Here is a 16,318-nt window from a genome sequence, read left to right as displayed (position 1 = left end):
CAGGGTGGGTGTGACTGGCGGTCATTGTCTGTCTGTCTGTCTGTATTTGCCTTCCTGTCTGTTTGGACACCCTTTCATGTCCGCTGTTTGTCCCTATCTGTTGTCATTCTCTGATGGCTGGCTGCTTCTGCACATTTTTTCATCCTGTTGGTTTTCCACCAGTACGTCTGCTTTTCTTTGTCTATATGGCTGACCCCCATCTATTGCTTCCTGCCCATCTCTATGTTGCAGATCCATAAGCCTCCGTTTGTCTGTTGGATTCTGTTTACCTGTACACTTTGGTTACCTGGTTGTCTTATCTGCCCACCGGTGCCGCCTTAGAACCTGGGTCCCTCTGTGCTGGCTGGAGTTGCTCTCGTGGTCTTGCTGATCCCACTCAACGGAGCTGTGGCCATGAAGATGCGTGCTTTCCAGGTGGGTGCTGTCACAGGTGCACTGCTCCTGCCTGGAGCACCTGGCGAGGTACCTAGGGAAAGGCATTCACTAACCTGGGGCCTCTCAGGGACCTTGCTTACTGAGTATGGATGGCTAAAAGCCACTTGCACAAACCTTAGTTCCCTCTATCCTCACAACAACTCTGAAAGCATTTTAGAAATATTTTTATTTTGCAGCTGAGGAACCAAGGCCCAGAGAGATTATGGCAGTCCAGAATCTGGCAGAGCTGGAACTTGAACCTACGTCTTCTGGTCTAATGAGAGTTTCTCCTGCCACACTGTGTTGACTGTAACTAGCCAGTCATCCAGTCCTTTATTTACAAACATGTATTGAAGTCTAGCAGCTTCCCCCTGCACACAGTATAAATGACCATGTCCCTAGGATCACCCACCAGGCCCCTGCTCACCTTGCAAGACCTCACCCCTAAAATATGGCCAAATTTCAGCCAAGCTGGCCTTCCTTTTCTCCAAAAGCACCAAGCTCTAGGTACCGGTGCGCCACCACACACACACACACACACACACACACACACACACACACACACACACACACACACACACACACGGTTTCCTGGAATGCTTTTCCTCCCTTCCTTGCCCAACTCCTTCCCTTCCCCCACCTTCCAGCATAAACCCTGATTTCCCAGACTCACAGAATCCTGTTGTTTCTCGTCAGAGTACGCATACTAATTTATTAGGCATTTGTTCAGGTAATTGTTTGCTTCCTACCTGCCTCCCCCATCAGACTGTCAGCTTCATGATGGCCAGGGCCTTGTTTGACTCGTTCAGCATTATCTGCCCTATGTCTAAACCTAGCACGTGGCCTGGCACATAGTGGCACTCAATAAATAGGGGTTAGATGAATAAAGTAATTTGGCATGCTACACCCTGGGTTAGGGTCAGAAGGCTGGCAGTCCAACTGGGGAAGAATCCATGCACAGAGATTGCTCTAGGGACAAAAGGCAAGTACAATGTGCCTTAGAAACCCCGGGAAGAAGGCAGAGGATGCTGCCTGGGAGGGACCTTGCCACTGGCACTGAGGTTGGAGCTGGATTTTGTGTGTGGGGGGGAGGGGAGGCTGGTGGGGGCATTCCAGGCTGAGGTACAGCACAGGCCCAGCAGGGAGGAAGAATGATAAGCAGCCTGAATGGCTGCAGTGTGTGCCAGTACATGGATGGTATGAGCCCCTGTGGGTACAGTTCTGAGGAAGGGAGTGGAGCATGCCAATGCTATTCTTTCCGCAGGTAGAACAAATGAAGTTCAAGGACTCCCGCATCAAGCTGATGAGCGAGATCCTGGGTGGCATCAAGTTGCTGAAACTGTATGCCTGGGAACCCAGCTTCTTGCAGCAGGTGGAAGGCATTCGACAAGACGAGCTCAGGCTGCTGCGCCAGGCTACCTACCTTTATGCTATATCTGTCTTCATTTGGATCTGTACCCCCTTCCTGGTGAGGCCCTCCCTCCGGGGCTGCCCTCCCACCTGGCCAGCCCAGGCCTCTGGGCCCAGTAGACTCCACCCTGACACCCACCCTCACTGCTACCCAGGTGACTCTCATCACCATCAGTGTGTACGTGTCCGTGGACCCAAACAACGTGCTGGACGCCGAGAAGGCCTTTGTGTCTGTGACCCTGTTCAATATCTTAAAGAACCCCCTCAGCATGCTGCCCTTTGTAATCAGCAGCCTGACCCAGGTAATCCCCGGGGGGACTGGAGGTTCTGCTGGAGTGAGGGAGGGAAGGTTTTTGGGGTCACTTCGGGTCAGGGATAATCAAGGAGAGTTCCTGGAATCTCCATCTGGCCTTATGGAGAATTATGCAAAGTTGAATGAGGTCATGAGAATCAGTGGTCATTTGGGGTCTGAGAAGGTCAGGTGGGGTCCCTGGAAACCTGAGTTCTGGAGACAGCCTCTTCTTACCAACCTGGACCCTGTCTTTGGCAGTGGGAGCCAGGGAAGACTCAGGCATGGGAGGGGCCCCAGAACCTGTGTCTGGGCCTTCAGGGGGCTCTGCCTCACCCGGGAAGTTGGGGGCCAGGCAAGTTTGGAGGGAGTGGGATAGAAAAAGCACAGCTTCCAGGATGACTCACACCCTCCTACAGACCAGTGTGTCTCTGAAACGGATCCAGCATTTCCTGAGCCAAGATGAACTTGACCCCCAGTGTGTGGAAAGAAAGACCATCACTCCAGGTCCAGACACCTCTACCTGGGCTGCCCTTGCCACAGCCCTGCTACAGAAAATCCTTGTTCCAAGCTTTGAACTTTTCTCTTGTGACCCCTTTTCTTCTTCCTCTATGTCCTCCTTCTCCTTTCTCCAGCTCTCTGCTCTCCTCTCCTTGACTCCTTCCCAGGCCCCCCACCACCACTCTTCTTCCTCCCCTGGGGCTCCTACTGCCACAGGACTTCCTGCCCTTTCTCCCTGCCCCCATGTTTCCCTGCCTTCATACCTTAGCCCCTTCCCCTAGGGCTCCCCACACCTCTCCCACCACCCCATCCCCAGCGACCTTCTCCCCTGTGCCCTGGGCCCCCCTGACCCTGTACACCTTGACCCTTCCAGGCTATGCCATCATCATAGACAGTGGCACCTTTACCTGGGCCCCGGACCTGCCCCCGACCCTGCACAGGTACTAACTTCTCCCACCCCTTCTCAGATGCCTAAAGGGGACCGAATGTCAGATCCATAGCAGCGCCTACCCCCCCAATCTTCACCCCCCAGTCTTTGGCCTGGAAAGCCAGAAAAGCCTCACTTGTCAGGGTGGTTATCTGGAAGCGAGCAGGACTTGGGTCTCTAAGTGGAAGGTGGGGGCTAAAAACCTGATCTTTAGTTTGACTGGGCTCTTGATTTCCTTGTCCCCAGCCTAGACATCCAGGTGCCAAAAGGGGCACTGGTGGCCGTGGTGGGGCCCGTGGGCTGTGGGAAGACCTCCCTGGTATCTGCCCTGCTGGGAGAGATGGAGAAGCTGGAAGGCAAAGTGTATATGAAGGTGAGAGGGGTGAGGACTCCTGGGAAAGGAAGTTTGCAAACCCCAAGGTAACTGTGGGATTCTCCTGTGGCCAGGGCTCCGTGGCCTACGTGCCCCAGCAGGCATGGATCCAGAACCGCACTCTTCAGGAAAATGTGCTATTTGGCCAAGCGCTGGACCCCAAGCGCTACCAACGGGCTCTGGAGGCCTGTGCCCTGCTAGCTGACCTGGAGGTGCTGCCTGGTGGGGACCAGACAGAGATTGGAGAGAAGGTACATGGTCCCCTCCCGTCCTCTGGGGCGTCAGCATATACAGCTGTTCACCTTAACCCAGCCCAGGTCCATATGTGCATGCGTGCATTCATTCACACATTCATGTGATATGCCCAGCTGTGTACTAGGCACTGGGGAAACACCTGTTACTGAGGGAGACCAACTTGTGAACATGTAGGGGCTCAAGGCCTGTGCAGGGTACAGGAAGGGCAGTGAGGGGGCAGTCTGCATAAGGCAAACCCTCACTTTTGAGCTGAATCTTAACAGCTGAGAAAGAATTATCTATTCATTCATTTATTCATTCATTCATCAGATTTTATTACACACCTACTATATGCCAGGCAATGTTATATAATAGTGACCACACTAGACTAAAATCTCTGCCTTCATGTAGCTTACATTCTAGTGGGGGGAAGATGATAAGCAAGATAAAGAAGTAAAAAATATATTAGATAATATAATATATTAGATAAATCCTAAGGGGGAAAGAATGAAACAGGGAAAGGATATAGGAATATGTGCTGGGCTGTATTGTCCGAGTGCCGTGGCAAAGCCTTACTGAGAATAGGAAACCTGAACAAAGGGAGGGAGTGGGCCATGTCTGGGGACATGGAGGCCTGTCTGCAGGAAAGGTCTTAGAGGCAGAGAACAGCAAGTGCAAAGCCCCTGAGGCAGCAGAGTGATTGGGGCATTTAAGGATCAGCACGGAGGCCAGAGTGTCTGGAAGTGAGCAGGGGTGAGGAGGAGGAGATGAGGCTAGGTTGCTATCCAGGCAGCCAGGTCACAGAGGGCCTTGCAGGCCACTGTAAGAACTGTGGCGTTTACCAAGAGTGATGGAAAGTCTTTGAAGGTGCGAGCTGAGGAATGGTGGGTGGATGGGTTAGGAAGGGGCAGGGAGAGGATAGGGCAAGGCAGAGCTTTGAAGACCTTGGTTAAGGTTTTACCATAAGACATCAGTGAAAGTTTTTGCTTTTTAGTTTATGTATTTATTTTTAATTGTTGCAACATACGCATAATGTAAAATTTACCTTCTTCACCATTTTTAAGTGTACAGTTCAGGAGCGTTAAGTAGATTCACATTGTTGTGCAACTAGTCTCTAAAACTCTTCATCTTGCAAAGCTAAAACTCTGTACCTGTTAAACAACCGCTCCTCATTCCTGTCTTCCCCCAGTCCTTGGGAATCACCATTCTACTTCCTGTCTCTATGCATTTGACTACTCCAGGTACTTCACATAAATGGAGTCATACAGTATCTGGCTTTTTTTGTGACTGGCTTATTTTACTTAGCATAATATACTCAAGGTTCATCCATGTTATAGGATGTATCAAAATTTCTTTCCTTTTTAAGGCTGAATAATATTCCATTGTATGTATATATCACATTTTGTTTATTCATTCACCTGTCAATAGACACTTAGGTTGCTTCCACCTTTTAGCTATTGTGAATAACACTGCTACTATGAACATGGGTGTGCAAATATCTCCTCGAGACCCTACCTTTGATTCTTTTGAGTATATACCCAGAAGCGGAAGTGCTAGATAATACAGTAATTCTATTTTATTTTTTGGAGAACTACCATGTTGTTTTCCATAATTGCTGCACCGTTTTACAGTTCACCAATAATGCATAGGGGTTCCTACTTCTACACATCCTGGCCACACACCTGTGCCATTTGGAAGGGGGTTGTGGTTTTGGTTTTTGATACCGTGTTTCCCCAAAAATAAGACCTAGCCGGACAATCAGCTCTAATTTGTTTTTTGGAGCAAAAATTAGTATAAGAATAACATAACATAACATAACATAACATAACATAACAGATACTGGGTCTTATATTAATTTTTGCTCCAAAAGATGCCTTAGAGCTGATTGTCCGGCTAGGTCTTATTTTCGGGAAAACACGGTACTAGCCATCCTAATGGGTGTGACATGGTATCTCATTGAGGTTTGGATTTGCATTTCCCTAATGATTAACGATGGTGAACATCTTTTCATGTGCTTGTTGGCCATTTGTATATCTTCTTTAGAGAAATGTCTGGTTGAGTCCTCTACCCATTTTTTGATCAAGTTGTTTATTTTGTTGTGGTTGTTGTTGAATTGTACAAGTTCTTTATGTATATCATAGGTCTTCAATAGCATTATTTTATTCAATATTGTTTTGTTATAATGTTGATGAGATGCTGTAGGAACTTAATTCTTGTTTATGTCAGTTAGCCTATGGTAACATTGGTTTCATTATATGTTGTTTAGCTTCAAGTTGCAGAACCTATCAATGACTTACAGTGAGTGAGGACTTCCTGTACTGGATATTATCTTCTTATCAGATATATGAGCTGCAAACATTTTCTCCTATTCTCAAGGTTGCCTTTTCACTCTGTTGATTGTGTGCTTTGATGCACAGAAGTTTTTAATTTGGATGTGATTCAATTGATCTATTTTTACTTTTATTGCCTGTGTTTTTGGTGTTGTATCCAAAAAGTCATTGCCAAATCCAATGTCACGAAACTTATCTCCTATGATTTCTTCTAAGAGTTTTACAGTTTTAGTGCTTTTTTAATACTAAAAATTTCAGTGTGTATTCCCTTAAAACAATGACATTCTCTTGCATATCTGTGGTTGATTTATCAAAATCAAGAAATTTAACATTGATACAATATTATTATCTAATTCACAGACTGTATTTTAACGTCATCATTTGTCCCAATAATGTCTTTTTGTTTTTAAGCTCTTTTCTTCCCTGGTCTCAGATCCAGTCCAGGATCATGCGGTGCATTTACTTGTAGTATCTCTTTATTCTCTATCAATCTGGGTAACTCCTCAGTCTTTGTCTTCCAGGCCCTGAACAGTTTGAAGAGTATAGGCCAGTTATTTTGTAGAATGTCTCTCAATCTGAACACAATTAGGTCTGGATTATATGTGGGGTTTTTTCATGCATCCTATCTGGAGGCACAAGATGTCAATTTGTGCCTTATTGACAATGTTAACTTTGATCATTTGATTGAGGTGCTGTCTTTCATTGATGATTTTATTTCATGACATTCACTGATGATTCTTACCTGAGTCAGTGTTTCCTATGATGTTTGCCAAATGGTAATTTTCGAACTCCATTCCTTTAGTAGTTATTAGCTGGCATTTTACTGTAAGAAAGAACTTTTTCTTCTTTTCCTCTTTTTTATTTTTCATCAATTTCTTTTTATCAACATGGGCTCATGGATTCTTATTTGATTCAATGGGTTATAATCCATTACCGTCGTTATTTATTTTGATATTCGACATGTGAGTGAAGGGTTTTAAACTGGAACAGCTGAAAAGCTGCTCTGGCCCTAGTGTGGAGGGGCCCAAAGTCACAGGCCCCAGTGAGGAGGCTCCATGGTGGTCTGGGTCAATGAGGGCCTGAGACTGAGCAGTGGGAATGGGGACTTTTAGGTAGGAGTCTGGAGTTATAGGAACCCAGAGAACTCCCCATCTATGACATGCTCCTTCCCATCTCTCTTGGACCGCACACACACACAAACCTAATATAGTGTCCAGCACATAGTAGGCACTCAAGAAAGACTGTTTGGCTGAATGCAGGCATGCCTACATGCTTCAGTCACTACACTTGCTGCTCCAGCTCCCCATGCCTCAAATTTGCTCTCCCCAGGGATGAATTTCTCAGGGTACCCCAAAGAGCTGGGCCATATTGCAGAGGGAATGAGGGACCTGATGGTAGGAAAGCAAGCTATACATCTAGGGTCTGCCCTCTGGGCACAACTCTGCTGCTATGTGCCTCAGTTTCCTTATCATGGAGGGGGTTTAAGGAGATGTCTTACCTCCCCTCTAGCACCTGATCTTGGGGTTGATGCTGGTTTTCTGTCCGTGCTTGGGCCCTTAATAGTCCAGGACCTTGGACAAAGCCATTTACATCTTGGGCTTTAATTTCTTCATCTAGAAAATGGGGCTAATGATATCTCCCTGGAAGGACTGATGTGAGGACCAAATGGGATAATTGTTATGAAAGTCACCTGCAAACTCTATGGGTGGTGGAAGATTAAAAGGTATATTAAGGACCTCCTGGGAATTTCCAGTCTCCCAGGGAACAAAGGTGGCAGGCAGGGAAACCAGCTGGGCGTGGTGATGGAGCAAAGGGAGCAGGATGTCCTCACCTGCCCCAGGAGGACTCTGAGAGCCACCACCCTCCTTCCATGGTCTTACAGCTTCACAAGGACAGGACCAGGCATGTGAAATGTGAATTTAGAGGTCTGCCTTGCTGAATGACAATGGACAGGGCCCTTATCCCTCTCGTGTGTCTACCCTGTACCCACTTCCTACCTCCCTCCTCCATCCAGGGCATTAACCTGTCTGGGGGCCAGCGGCAGCGGGTCAGTCTGGCCCGGGCTGTTTACAGTGACGCTGACATTTTTTTGCTGGATGACCCACTGTCAGCTGTGGACTCCCACGTGGCCAAGCATATCTTTGACCAAGTCATCGGGCCAGAAGGTGTGCTGGCAGGCAAGGTGAGGCCTTCGGGAGGCTAAGGGGGCTAAGGTGAGATCTAGGGCCCTAGGAAAGAACTGATGGCCATGGGGTTTGGGTGAGACCTGGATATGTGGGAGTCTGATGGGCAGGAGTGTGGGATGGGCAGCAGGGGAAACTGAGGCACTGAGCCAGCTGTGGTGGGCAGGGGGTGAGTTCCTGAAGTGCCTGTCTATACTGCCTGGTACATGGGTGCCTCACGCTCACTCTGTGGCTCTGCACCTGTGCTGGAGGGTGGTGGGAGTGATCGCCTGCTGCCTTCTCCCCAGACACGAGTATTGGTGACGCATGGCATCAGCTTTCTGCCCCAGACAGACTTCATCATAGTGCTAGCTGACGGACAGGTGTCTGAAGTGGGCACCTACCCAGCCCTCCTGCAGCGTAACAACTCCTTTGCCAACTTCCTCCACAACTATGCTCCTGATGAGGGCAAGGAGCACTTGGAAGAAGACGGCGGGACCGGTATCCCTGGCCCTCTATTTCCCGACGTCTTCCCTGTCTTGGGGGTCTCTGAGTATCTCTGGACAGACCCAGTGTTGTATAAGGGAGGTGCTTGGGCTATCTGTGTGATGGTCAGACATCTCCAAGAAGGAAAGGGAACTGGATATCGTCAAGTCCTTTCTCCTCCTCTCACCTCACTGTGAGACCTTGGGTCAGCAGCTCAGCACCCAGACCCTTAGTTTTCCCAATTGCCAAAAGGGCAGAAAGGCCCAGGCCTACTCTGTACAGCAAGGCTGTTTCATAGCTAAATTGTTTGTTACATATGCAAGTGCTTGGAAATGTCATTTATTCATCAACAAATATTTATTGAGCTAATGACCAGGCACTATTCCAGGCACTGAGATGAAACAATGAACAAACAGAAAAATCCCGTGGGGTATACTGAAGAGCATGGGCTCATGAGACACCCCACACTTGTCTAGTCGCAGCTCCCCAACCCCAAACTCTGGGCTGCCTCACAGACCTTTTCCTGGTTTTTCTTGCCTTTTGCTATATGTAGAGCTAACATGTCTTGAGCTTTTACTAAGTGCTCTGCTCCTTGCTAAGCACTTGACACACATTTGTTCCTTTAATTCTCACAATGGTATGCCTGCCTAAAGTCATGCAGTGAGGAAGAGGGCTTTAAGCTCGGCCAGCCTGACTCAGAGCCCAAGCTCCTAACCTTTATAGTTGAATCCCCTTCTCCTAATGAGAAGTTTTTCTTCTTGTCTAACCTAATTCTTTCTTGCTGCCCCCTTTTTCCCAACACAGAATTGGTTATTTCTTTTTGTCGTTATTGTTTTTGCTGCCCTTTCAACCCCTCTCATCTTATCTCACGCTTGTTCATTTGGGCCCCTTCATTGGCGTAGGGATGGGGGATACGGGGCTTACAGGGAGCTGGCTGACCTCTGTCTCCTCTCTCCCTCTCCCCACCCCTCCGCCCCGTGGCAGCCTTGGAGGATATAGAGGGTGAGGGGGTGCTGCTGATTGAAGACACACTCAGCAGCCACACGGACCTGATGGATAATGAGTCAGTTATGTATGAGGTCCGGAAGCAGTTTATGAGGTGAGCTCCTGAGAGTTCTCAGACCCTCTGGGAAGCTGCGCCAGGGCTCCCCAAGGCCTGCCAGGTGGGGTGCTTTCTCCCTGGGACTCACATCCTGGGCCTCTACCTGGGGCTCTGTCCTGTGGGTGTGTCCGAGGCCTCCTCTCTGGGCCTGACCAGCTGCCTCTACAGACAGCTGAGTGCCATGTCCTCGGAAGGGGAGGGCCAGGTTCGAACTATGCCCCGAAGACGCCTGGGTCCAGCAGAAAAGGTAGCGCAGTCAGGAGAAATGAAGGCAAATGGGATGCTGATCGAAGAGGAGAAGATGGAGACGGGCAGGGTGAGTAGGGTGAACGAGGAGGGCTGGAGAGGGTGGGCAGGCCTCTGGCAGTCCTAGGGCTCGCGGGAGTCCTCTGCCCTCACTGCCACGGCCACGTAGGTGAAGCTGAAGGTGTTCTGGGACTATGCCAAGGCTGTCGGGTTCTGCACCGCACTGGTCATCTGTCTGCTGTACGCGGGTCAAAGTGCAGCTGCCATTGGGGCCAACATATGGCTCAGTGCCTGGACCGACGAGGCTGTGGTGGCTGGCAAACAGAACAACACCTCCCTGAGGCTGGGTGTCTATGCCTCCTTGGGAATTCTGCAAGGTGAGCCTGCAGAGATACCTGGGAGGGGCTCCAACGGCCCCTTCCTTACCTCTCGGCTGCTAGGGCCCCCGAACCACGTGTTTGCCTCTGAGTCTCCCTTCACCATCACAGCCATTGCCCTGCCCCCATGCCTCTCTAACCCTTCTTAGTGGTCCACGTGCCTCTGAGCCTGTCTAGCCCACCGCGGCTATCCCTTGTCCCGGAACCTGCCCCTGCATGCCTGTCACCTGGCCCAGGTGAGTGAGTGCCCCTCTGCCTCCTCTAACAGGGCTCCTGGTGGTGCTGTCGGCCATCACGATGGCGGTGGGCAGTGTCCAGGCTGCACGCCTGCTTCACCAGATGCTGCTGCACAACAAGATGCGCTCGCCACAGTCCTTCTTCGACACGACGCCCTCAGGCCGTATCCTCAACCGCTTCTCCAAGGACATCTACGTCATCGATGAGGTTCTGGCCCCCACCATCCTCACGCTGCTGGGTTCCTTCTACAACGCCATCTCCACCATCGTGGTCATTGTGGTCAGCACGCCGCTCTTCGCTGTGGTCATCCTGCCTCTGGCTGCCCTCTACGTCTTTGTGCAGGTGCGCAGCAAGTGGGTGGGCATGGCTGTGGGAGGGAGGGCGAGGTGCTTGTGTGGGTGGAGCTTTTGTGTGGGCAGGTGACCAGGGAGTCAGACCCCAGGGTTGCAGCTGGATTTGGTTAGGGATGGCAGTCAGTTATTTTCCCTCTTTGAAACTCATTTTCCTCACCTATAAAATACAGAGAATCATAGAACATGCCCCATAAGGTTGTTGCTAGGATAACATGATATCCTTGTAAATTGTGACTGATCCTGGAACTTCTTCCTGCTGGCTATTTTTTAAAAAAATGTTGTTAAGAGTTTGAGGTACATTATCCTTCCCTTCTTTTTCTACATTTCTAAACATATATATGTATGTATATTTCTAAGATGAATTGATAACTTTCAGATAGAGCTAACTGTAAAAGGCATTCGTATGGCTGAATCCCTGTGCTGCCATGAATTAACCAGTTGCTGAAGTTAATCCACAAGGTGACTACTGTTTCCCCAAAACTAAGACCTAGCCAGACAATCAGCTCTAATGTGTCTTTTGGAGCAAAAATTAATATAAGACCTGGTATTATATTGTATTGTATTGTATTGTATTGTATTGTATTGTATTGTATTGTATTGTGTTATATTATATCATATTATATTATATTATATTATATTATATTATATCCAGTCTTATATTCCATTAAAATAAGACCCGGTCTTACATTAATTTTTGCTCCAAAAGACGCATTAGAGCTGATGGTCCGGCTAGGTCTTTCTTTCGGGGAAACACGGTAGCAGCCCCTGTGTGTGGAGACTGTGATCTGGGCAGGAGACTCTCAGACACACGTCCTGTACGGCTCCAGCCAACTTGGGATCCACAGGGTCGAGGATGGAAGCTAGAGGCAGAACTGTGTTTTTGCAGGGCTGAAACTTAAACAATTGGATAGGGGCACGGGAAGGAGAGGCTCTTTAATAAAAAGAAGATAAGATTATCTTATTTTTGCAAAAACATTTGACAGTGGGAGCACATTGCTAGGGCCCTTACGTAGAGATAGGCATATTCACTGACTTAGGAGGCAAAGCAAGGTCAGTGCTGTAATTCAGGCCCACACAGAGGGTGAAGGGGGTTGACAGCGGGAAGGAATCAGGAAAGGCTTTGTGGGAAGCCTAGAAGACTAAGCAGAGCTGAGCAGAGGGAAAGGGCGGAATGAGTTTGTGAAGCCACATCAGGACCCCCAGTCTCAGATTCTTTCAAGTAGGGGAAGGGAGCGAGGTCATATGGGCGAGTGGGGGTAGCTGGGAGGAGCCCAGATAGGTTAAGAGGGTATGCAGAACTGAGCTGGGGCTTCCATGGTTCTGACCCCAAGCTCTTTCTCCATCCTCTGTCAGCGCTTCTATGTGGCCACATCACGGCAACTGAAGCGGCTGGAATCTGTCAGCCGCTCACCCGTTTACTCCCATTTTTCGGAGACGGTGACTGGCTCCAGTGTCATCCGGGCCTACAGCCGCAGCCGGGACTTTGAGGCCATTAATGACGTTAGGGTAGACACCAACCAGAGGAGCTGCTACCCCAACATTGCTTCCAACAGGTCAGAAGCCTCCCCACCTCCCACTCCCCCCTACGCACACTCCTCCTGGAGCTCCCATTAGGGGCTGTGCAGGAGGGACCCTGGTGTTCTGCGTCCTAGCCCCTCCTTCCTCCTGAACAGAAAACTGCCCCCCTTCCTGCACCTGCCCCATTTCCTCCTTGTCTGATCCCCGCAGGTGGCTGGGGGTCCGAGTGGAGTTTGTGGGGAACTGTGTTGTGCTATTTGCTGCACTCTTCGCTGTGATTGGGAGAAGCACCCTGAGTCCAGGGATGGTGGGCCTTTCTGTGTCCTATGCGCTACAGGTACACAGGGGTCTGTGTCCCAGGGCGGGGCCCCCACTGGGACAGAGGCCACACAGGTGTTACAGGTATCTCCTGAGCACCTTGCTCTGCCCAGGGTGGGAACCAGCCACAACTTCAGCTTGCCAGGCCTGTGAACTCAGTTAAGTACGGAGAGACACTCCACAAGCAGGGGATTGTAATGCCGGGTGAGCAGGTCTTGGTAGAGGGAAGAACAAAATGTCATAAGAGCATGGAGGAGAGTCTTTACCTTGGGGAGTTGGAACAATTATCTCGCAGCTTGTCCCCAAAAGACAAAACAGAACTTGTCTTGACTGTGTACAAGGTCTAGAAGGTCCATCTGGACAGTTCCTGGAGCAGGGAAGTGTGGGCTGGAATACACCTCATTTTACATGCCTTCAGAGAAAGTACATGGAGAAGATGACCGGAGCCTGGGCTGGAGGCCAGGCAGGTCACTCTGATATCAGCCTGTATTGCCAAAGGGTTACATAACTGCAACTGGAATTTTGTGAAGTAGATCACATTTTCAATGCCTCAGCTGGCTCAAGTCTTGAATGCTTTGGTAAACAAAGGATGATCCAGACAGATCAATCTTCTCAAACTTTAATGTGCATGTGAATCACCTAGAGATCTCGTTAAAATGTAGATTCCGATACAGTAGGCCCAGGGTGGGGTTCGGGATCCTGCATGTCTGTCAAGACTCCTTGGAACACAAAATGCGGTTCAGGGACCAGTGTGTCAACATCACCTGGGAGGATGTTAGAAATGCAGAATCTCCGGTCCCACCACAGACCTACTACATCAGAAAGTTATCGGGGAAGTCTTTCTTGTACATATTAGTGTTTGGGAAACACTGGGTGAGGTGGCCCTTGGTTAAGTCTGCATTCTCACTGAGGTATAGTTGTGATTAGAGCTCCAGGTGGTACACCTATGGGCTTACCCAGAACTTCCCGGGTCATACATGGGACAGGAGCATAATCAAGGAGTCTGAACTCCTCCCAAAGCCATTTTGGGGGGAGTGGAGATCGCCCTTCCCATGACCCAGTCCCTTTGGCCAGGTGACATTTGCTCTGAACTGGATGATACGAATGTTATCAGAGTTGGAGTCTAATATTGTGGCTGTGGAGAGAGTCAAAGAGTACTCCAGGACGGAGACCGAGGTGGGTAAAGGGATGAGACTGGGGTGGGGGGATCTGGAATGGCTGGGGAAGGGTGCTAGGTGGCCTGCCATCCCTATACCCCATAGCCAGTTACTCAGGTGGCCCTTCATTTCTTCCTTCATCCATTCAGCCGTTATTGAGTATCAACCAGAGTTCCACGCTAGGAGGTGTAGAGGGTTCCCCATTGAGCAAGATAAAGATCCGCCCTTAAGCACATTCTGATGTAGTAGGGGGAGTAAGACACCCTGCAGGGCTCTGGGGCCGTACACCCAAAGAGGGCAAATAAGGGGGGGTCGTTCAGCTGGCGTGATCAGAGAAGGTGAGCCTCCAGCCAAAGGTACCAGCTTGGTTGAAGGAGCAGCGGTGGGGCAGCCTGCCCTTTGTTGGGGAAAGGGAGCGAGTTGTCCTCCACTGGGAGATTCAAACTTTTCTCCATTCACACCCTCCATGGCCACACCACAGACCTCTTCATGCCCAGAAGCCGCACCATCCCTGAGATCTCTGTGTCAAGGATCCCTTTTTCAGACCACCCTTCGCGTCCTTCTCAGCTCATGTATTCCATGCCCTCTGCTATCACAGTATTTTGTCCTCGCTGGGACTTCCAATCCTGTGACCGGCCTTTGTCCCTCTGTCCATCGGCTCATCTAACCTGGATTCTATGTTCCACCGATGCCAGTGCTTTCACCTCCCTTGCTGCCCTTCTCTCTCTCTCTCTCTCTCTCTCTCTCTCTCTCTCTCTCTCTCTCTCTCTCGCACTCATGTACCCTGCCTTCCCCAAGCATGCCCCCATCATCCCCCACTCACTGGGAGCTTCAAATTCTCCGTCTTTATGTCTACTATTCCTATTTCCCCTGTTTACACACATAATCCTGTTTCCATATCCTAAAAAATTCTGCCATCAACACTGCTGCCCATTCTTTTGTTACCTCTTGGTCCGTTCTAGCTGCTTTGCTGTCTTGACTGCTGACAGTCTGGCTTCCTCTGCCATGAAGCACGGCTGACTTCATGGGTGTGTGACCTGTGCAGTCACACAGGTCCCCACTCTTAAAAAGGCCCCACGCTTAGAAGGGCCTCATACTTGATTTAATGCTCTGCTGTTGCCACCTGGACATTCTTAGTAATGTTTGGACAAAAGGCCCCATGTTTCCATGTTCCACTGGGCCTCCCAAATTATGCAGTCAGTCTGTCTCAAAGCCACCATCATCTTATGCCCAATTTATGTTAAAAGCCTAACTAGTCACTGTTTCCACTTTCTCCTCTCCCTTTACCTGGTGGCAGCTAGAGGGATCCTTTAAAAACACATCAAATCACATCATTTCTCTGTGCACAGCTCTCTAATAGCTCTTCATCTTAATCCTTAAAATGGCCTGCAAAGGCATTTTGGCTCCCATGATGGGGCCACCCACTACACGTCTCCTCCCTCTCACCTTTGTCCCTGTGCTCCAGGACACACCTGGAGGCATTTGTACTTGCTATTCCCTCTGCCTGGCATGTCCTTCCCCCAAATGTTTACTTGGCTTCTTCTCTCACTTCCTTCAGGTCTTTATTTAAATATCACCTCCTCCAGGAATTTTTCCCGGACCACCCTGTATAGTACAGCAACACCAAGTGCTTCTCAGCACTCATCACCTTCTTACATTATGTAGATTTGCTTATCTGTTGATTGTATGCGTCTCTCTACCAGAATGTAAGCCCCAGGGGAGCAAGGACTTTGTCTTGCTCACCACTGTGACCCCAGTCTCTGTCAGAGTAGCCACTCAAGGAGGAAAGGAGGAGCTAGGGCAGGTTGGGGGGGTCGGGCAGGCAGCTCAGGAGCATGGGGCACAAGGAGAGAGGGGAGAGGGCAGGATGGGGAGGTTTTGGAGCAACTCTGTGGGAAATAAAGGCAGAGGGATAAAGGATTCGTTGAAGCACATGGTGGTCCATAGTAGCATTAGGGACTCTCCCCCAGGGACCATGGGAGAGAAGGAAACTGAAAAGTGGGAGGGCCCAGGCTCGGGGAGACGTGCCACCCTGATGCAGAACCTGTCTTCCGCTCATGGCCAGGCCCCCTGGGTTGTTGAGGGCAGCAGGCCTCCCGTGAACTGGCCCCAGCAGGGCGAGGTGGAGTTCCGGAATTACTCTGTGCGCTACAGGCCTGGCCTGGAACTGGTGCTGAAGGACCTCAGTCTGCGCGTGCATGGTGGCGAAAAGGTGCGCATGGGGTGGGTTTGTGCCTGGGAAGTGGCCATACTCCTTGTGGGGAGTGTGGGTCTTTGGGAGAGCTAGTGTTCCAGCTCGAATGTTTGTTTGGCCTTTCTGGAGAAGTCCTGCAGGTGTCCCCACTAACCCCTTGGCCTCCCCCTGACGGCCCTTCCACACCTCC

The 16,318-nt window shown here is 49.8% G+C and overlaps 1 protein-coding gene across 1 annotated transcript in view; it reads left to right on the top strand.

Annotated features, from left to right (window-relative positions):
* Positions 1-16,318, top strand: part of ABCC3 (ATP binding cassette subfamily C member 3) — a 42,523-nt gene that overhangs the window by 19,039 nt on the left and 7,166 nt on the right. The window contains exons 11-27 of the mRNA XM_081027663.1: positions 322-414; positions 1,679-1,882; positions 1,980-2,126; positions 2,533-2,620; positions 2,988-3,054; positions 3,288-3,414; positions 3,489-3,665; positions 7,993-8,160; positions 8,449-8,641; positions 9,611-9,725; positions 9,897-10,044; positions 10,144-10,351; positions 10,620-10,930; positions 12,295-12,494; positions 12,670-12,796; positions 13,852-13,953; positions 16,000-16,146. Of these exons, the coding sequence (XP_080883789.1) occupies positions 322-414; positions 1,679-1,882; positions 1,980-2,126; positions 2,533-2,620; positions 2,988-3,054; positions 3,288-3,414; positions 3,489-3,665; positions 7,993-8,160; positions 8,449-8,641; positions 9,611-9,725; positions 9,897-10,044; positions 10,144-10,351; positions 10,620-10,930; positions 12,295-12,494; positions 12,670-12,796; positions 13,852-13,953; positions 16,000-16,146 (2,622 nt within the window). The remainder of the gene's footprint in view (positions 1-321; positions 415-1,678; positions 1,883-1,979; positions 2,127-2,532; positions 2,621-2,987; positions 3,055-3,287; positions 3,415-3,488; positions 3,666-7,992; positions 8,161-8,448; positions 8,642-9,610; positions 9,726-9,896; positions 10,045-10,143; positions 10,352-10,619; positions 10,931-12,294; positions 12,495-12,669; positions 12,797-13,851; positions 13,954-15,999; positions 16,147-16,318) is intronic.

Source organism: Rhinolophus hipposideros, assembly GCF_964194185.1.
Source record: "Rhinolophus hipposideros genome assembly, chromosome: 20".
Lineage (NCBI taxonomy): Eukaryota > Metazoa > Chordata > Mammalia > Chiroptera > Rhinolophidae > Rhinolophus > Rhinolophus hipposideros.
This window is presented reverse-complemented; position numbering and strand designations above follow the sequence as displayed.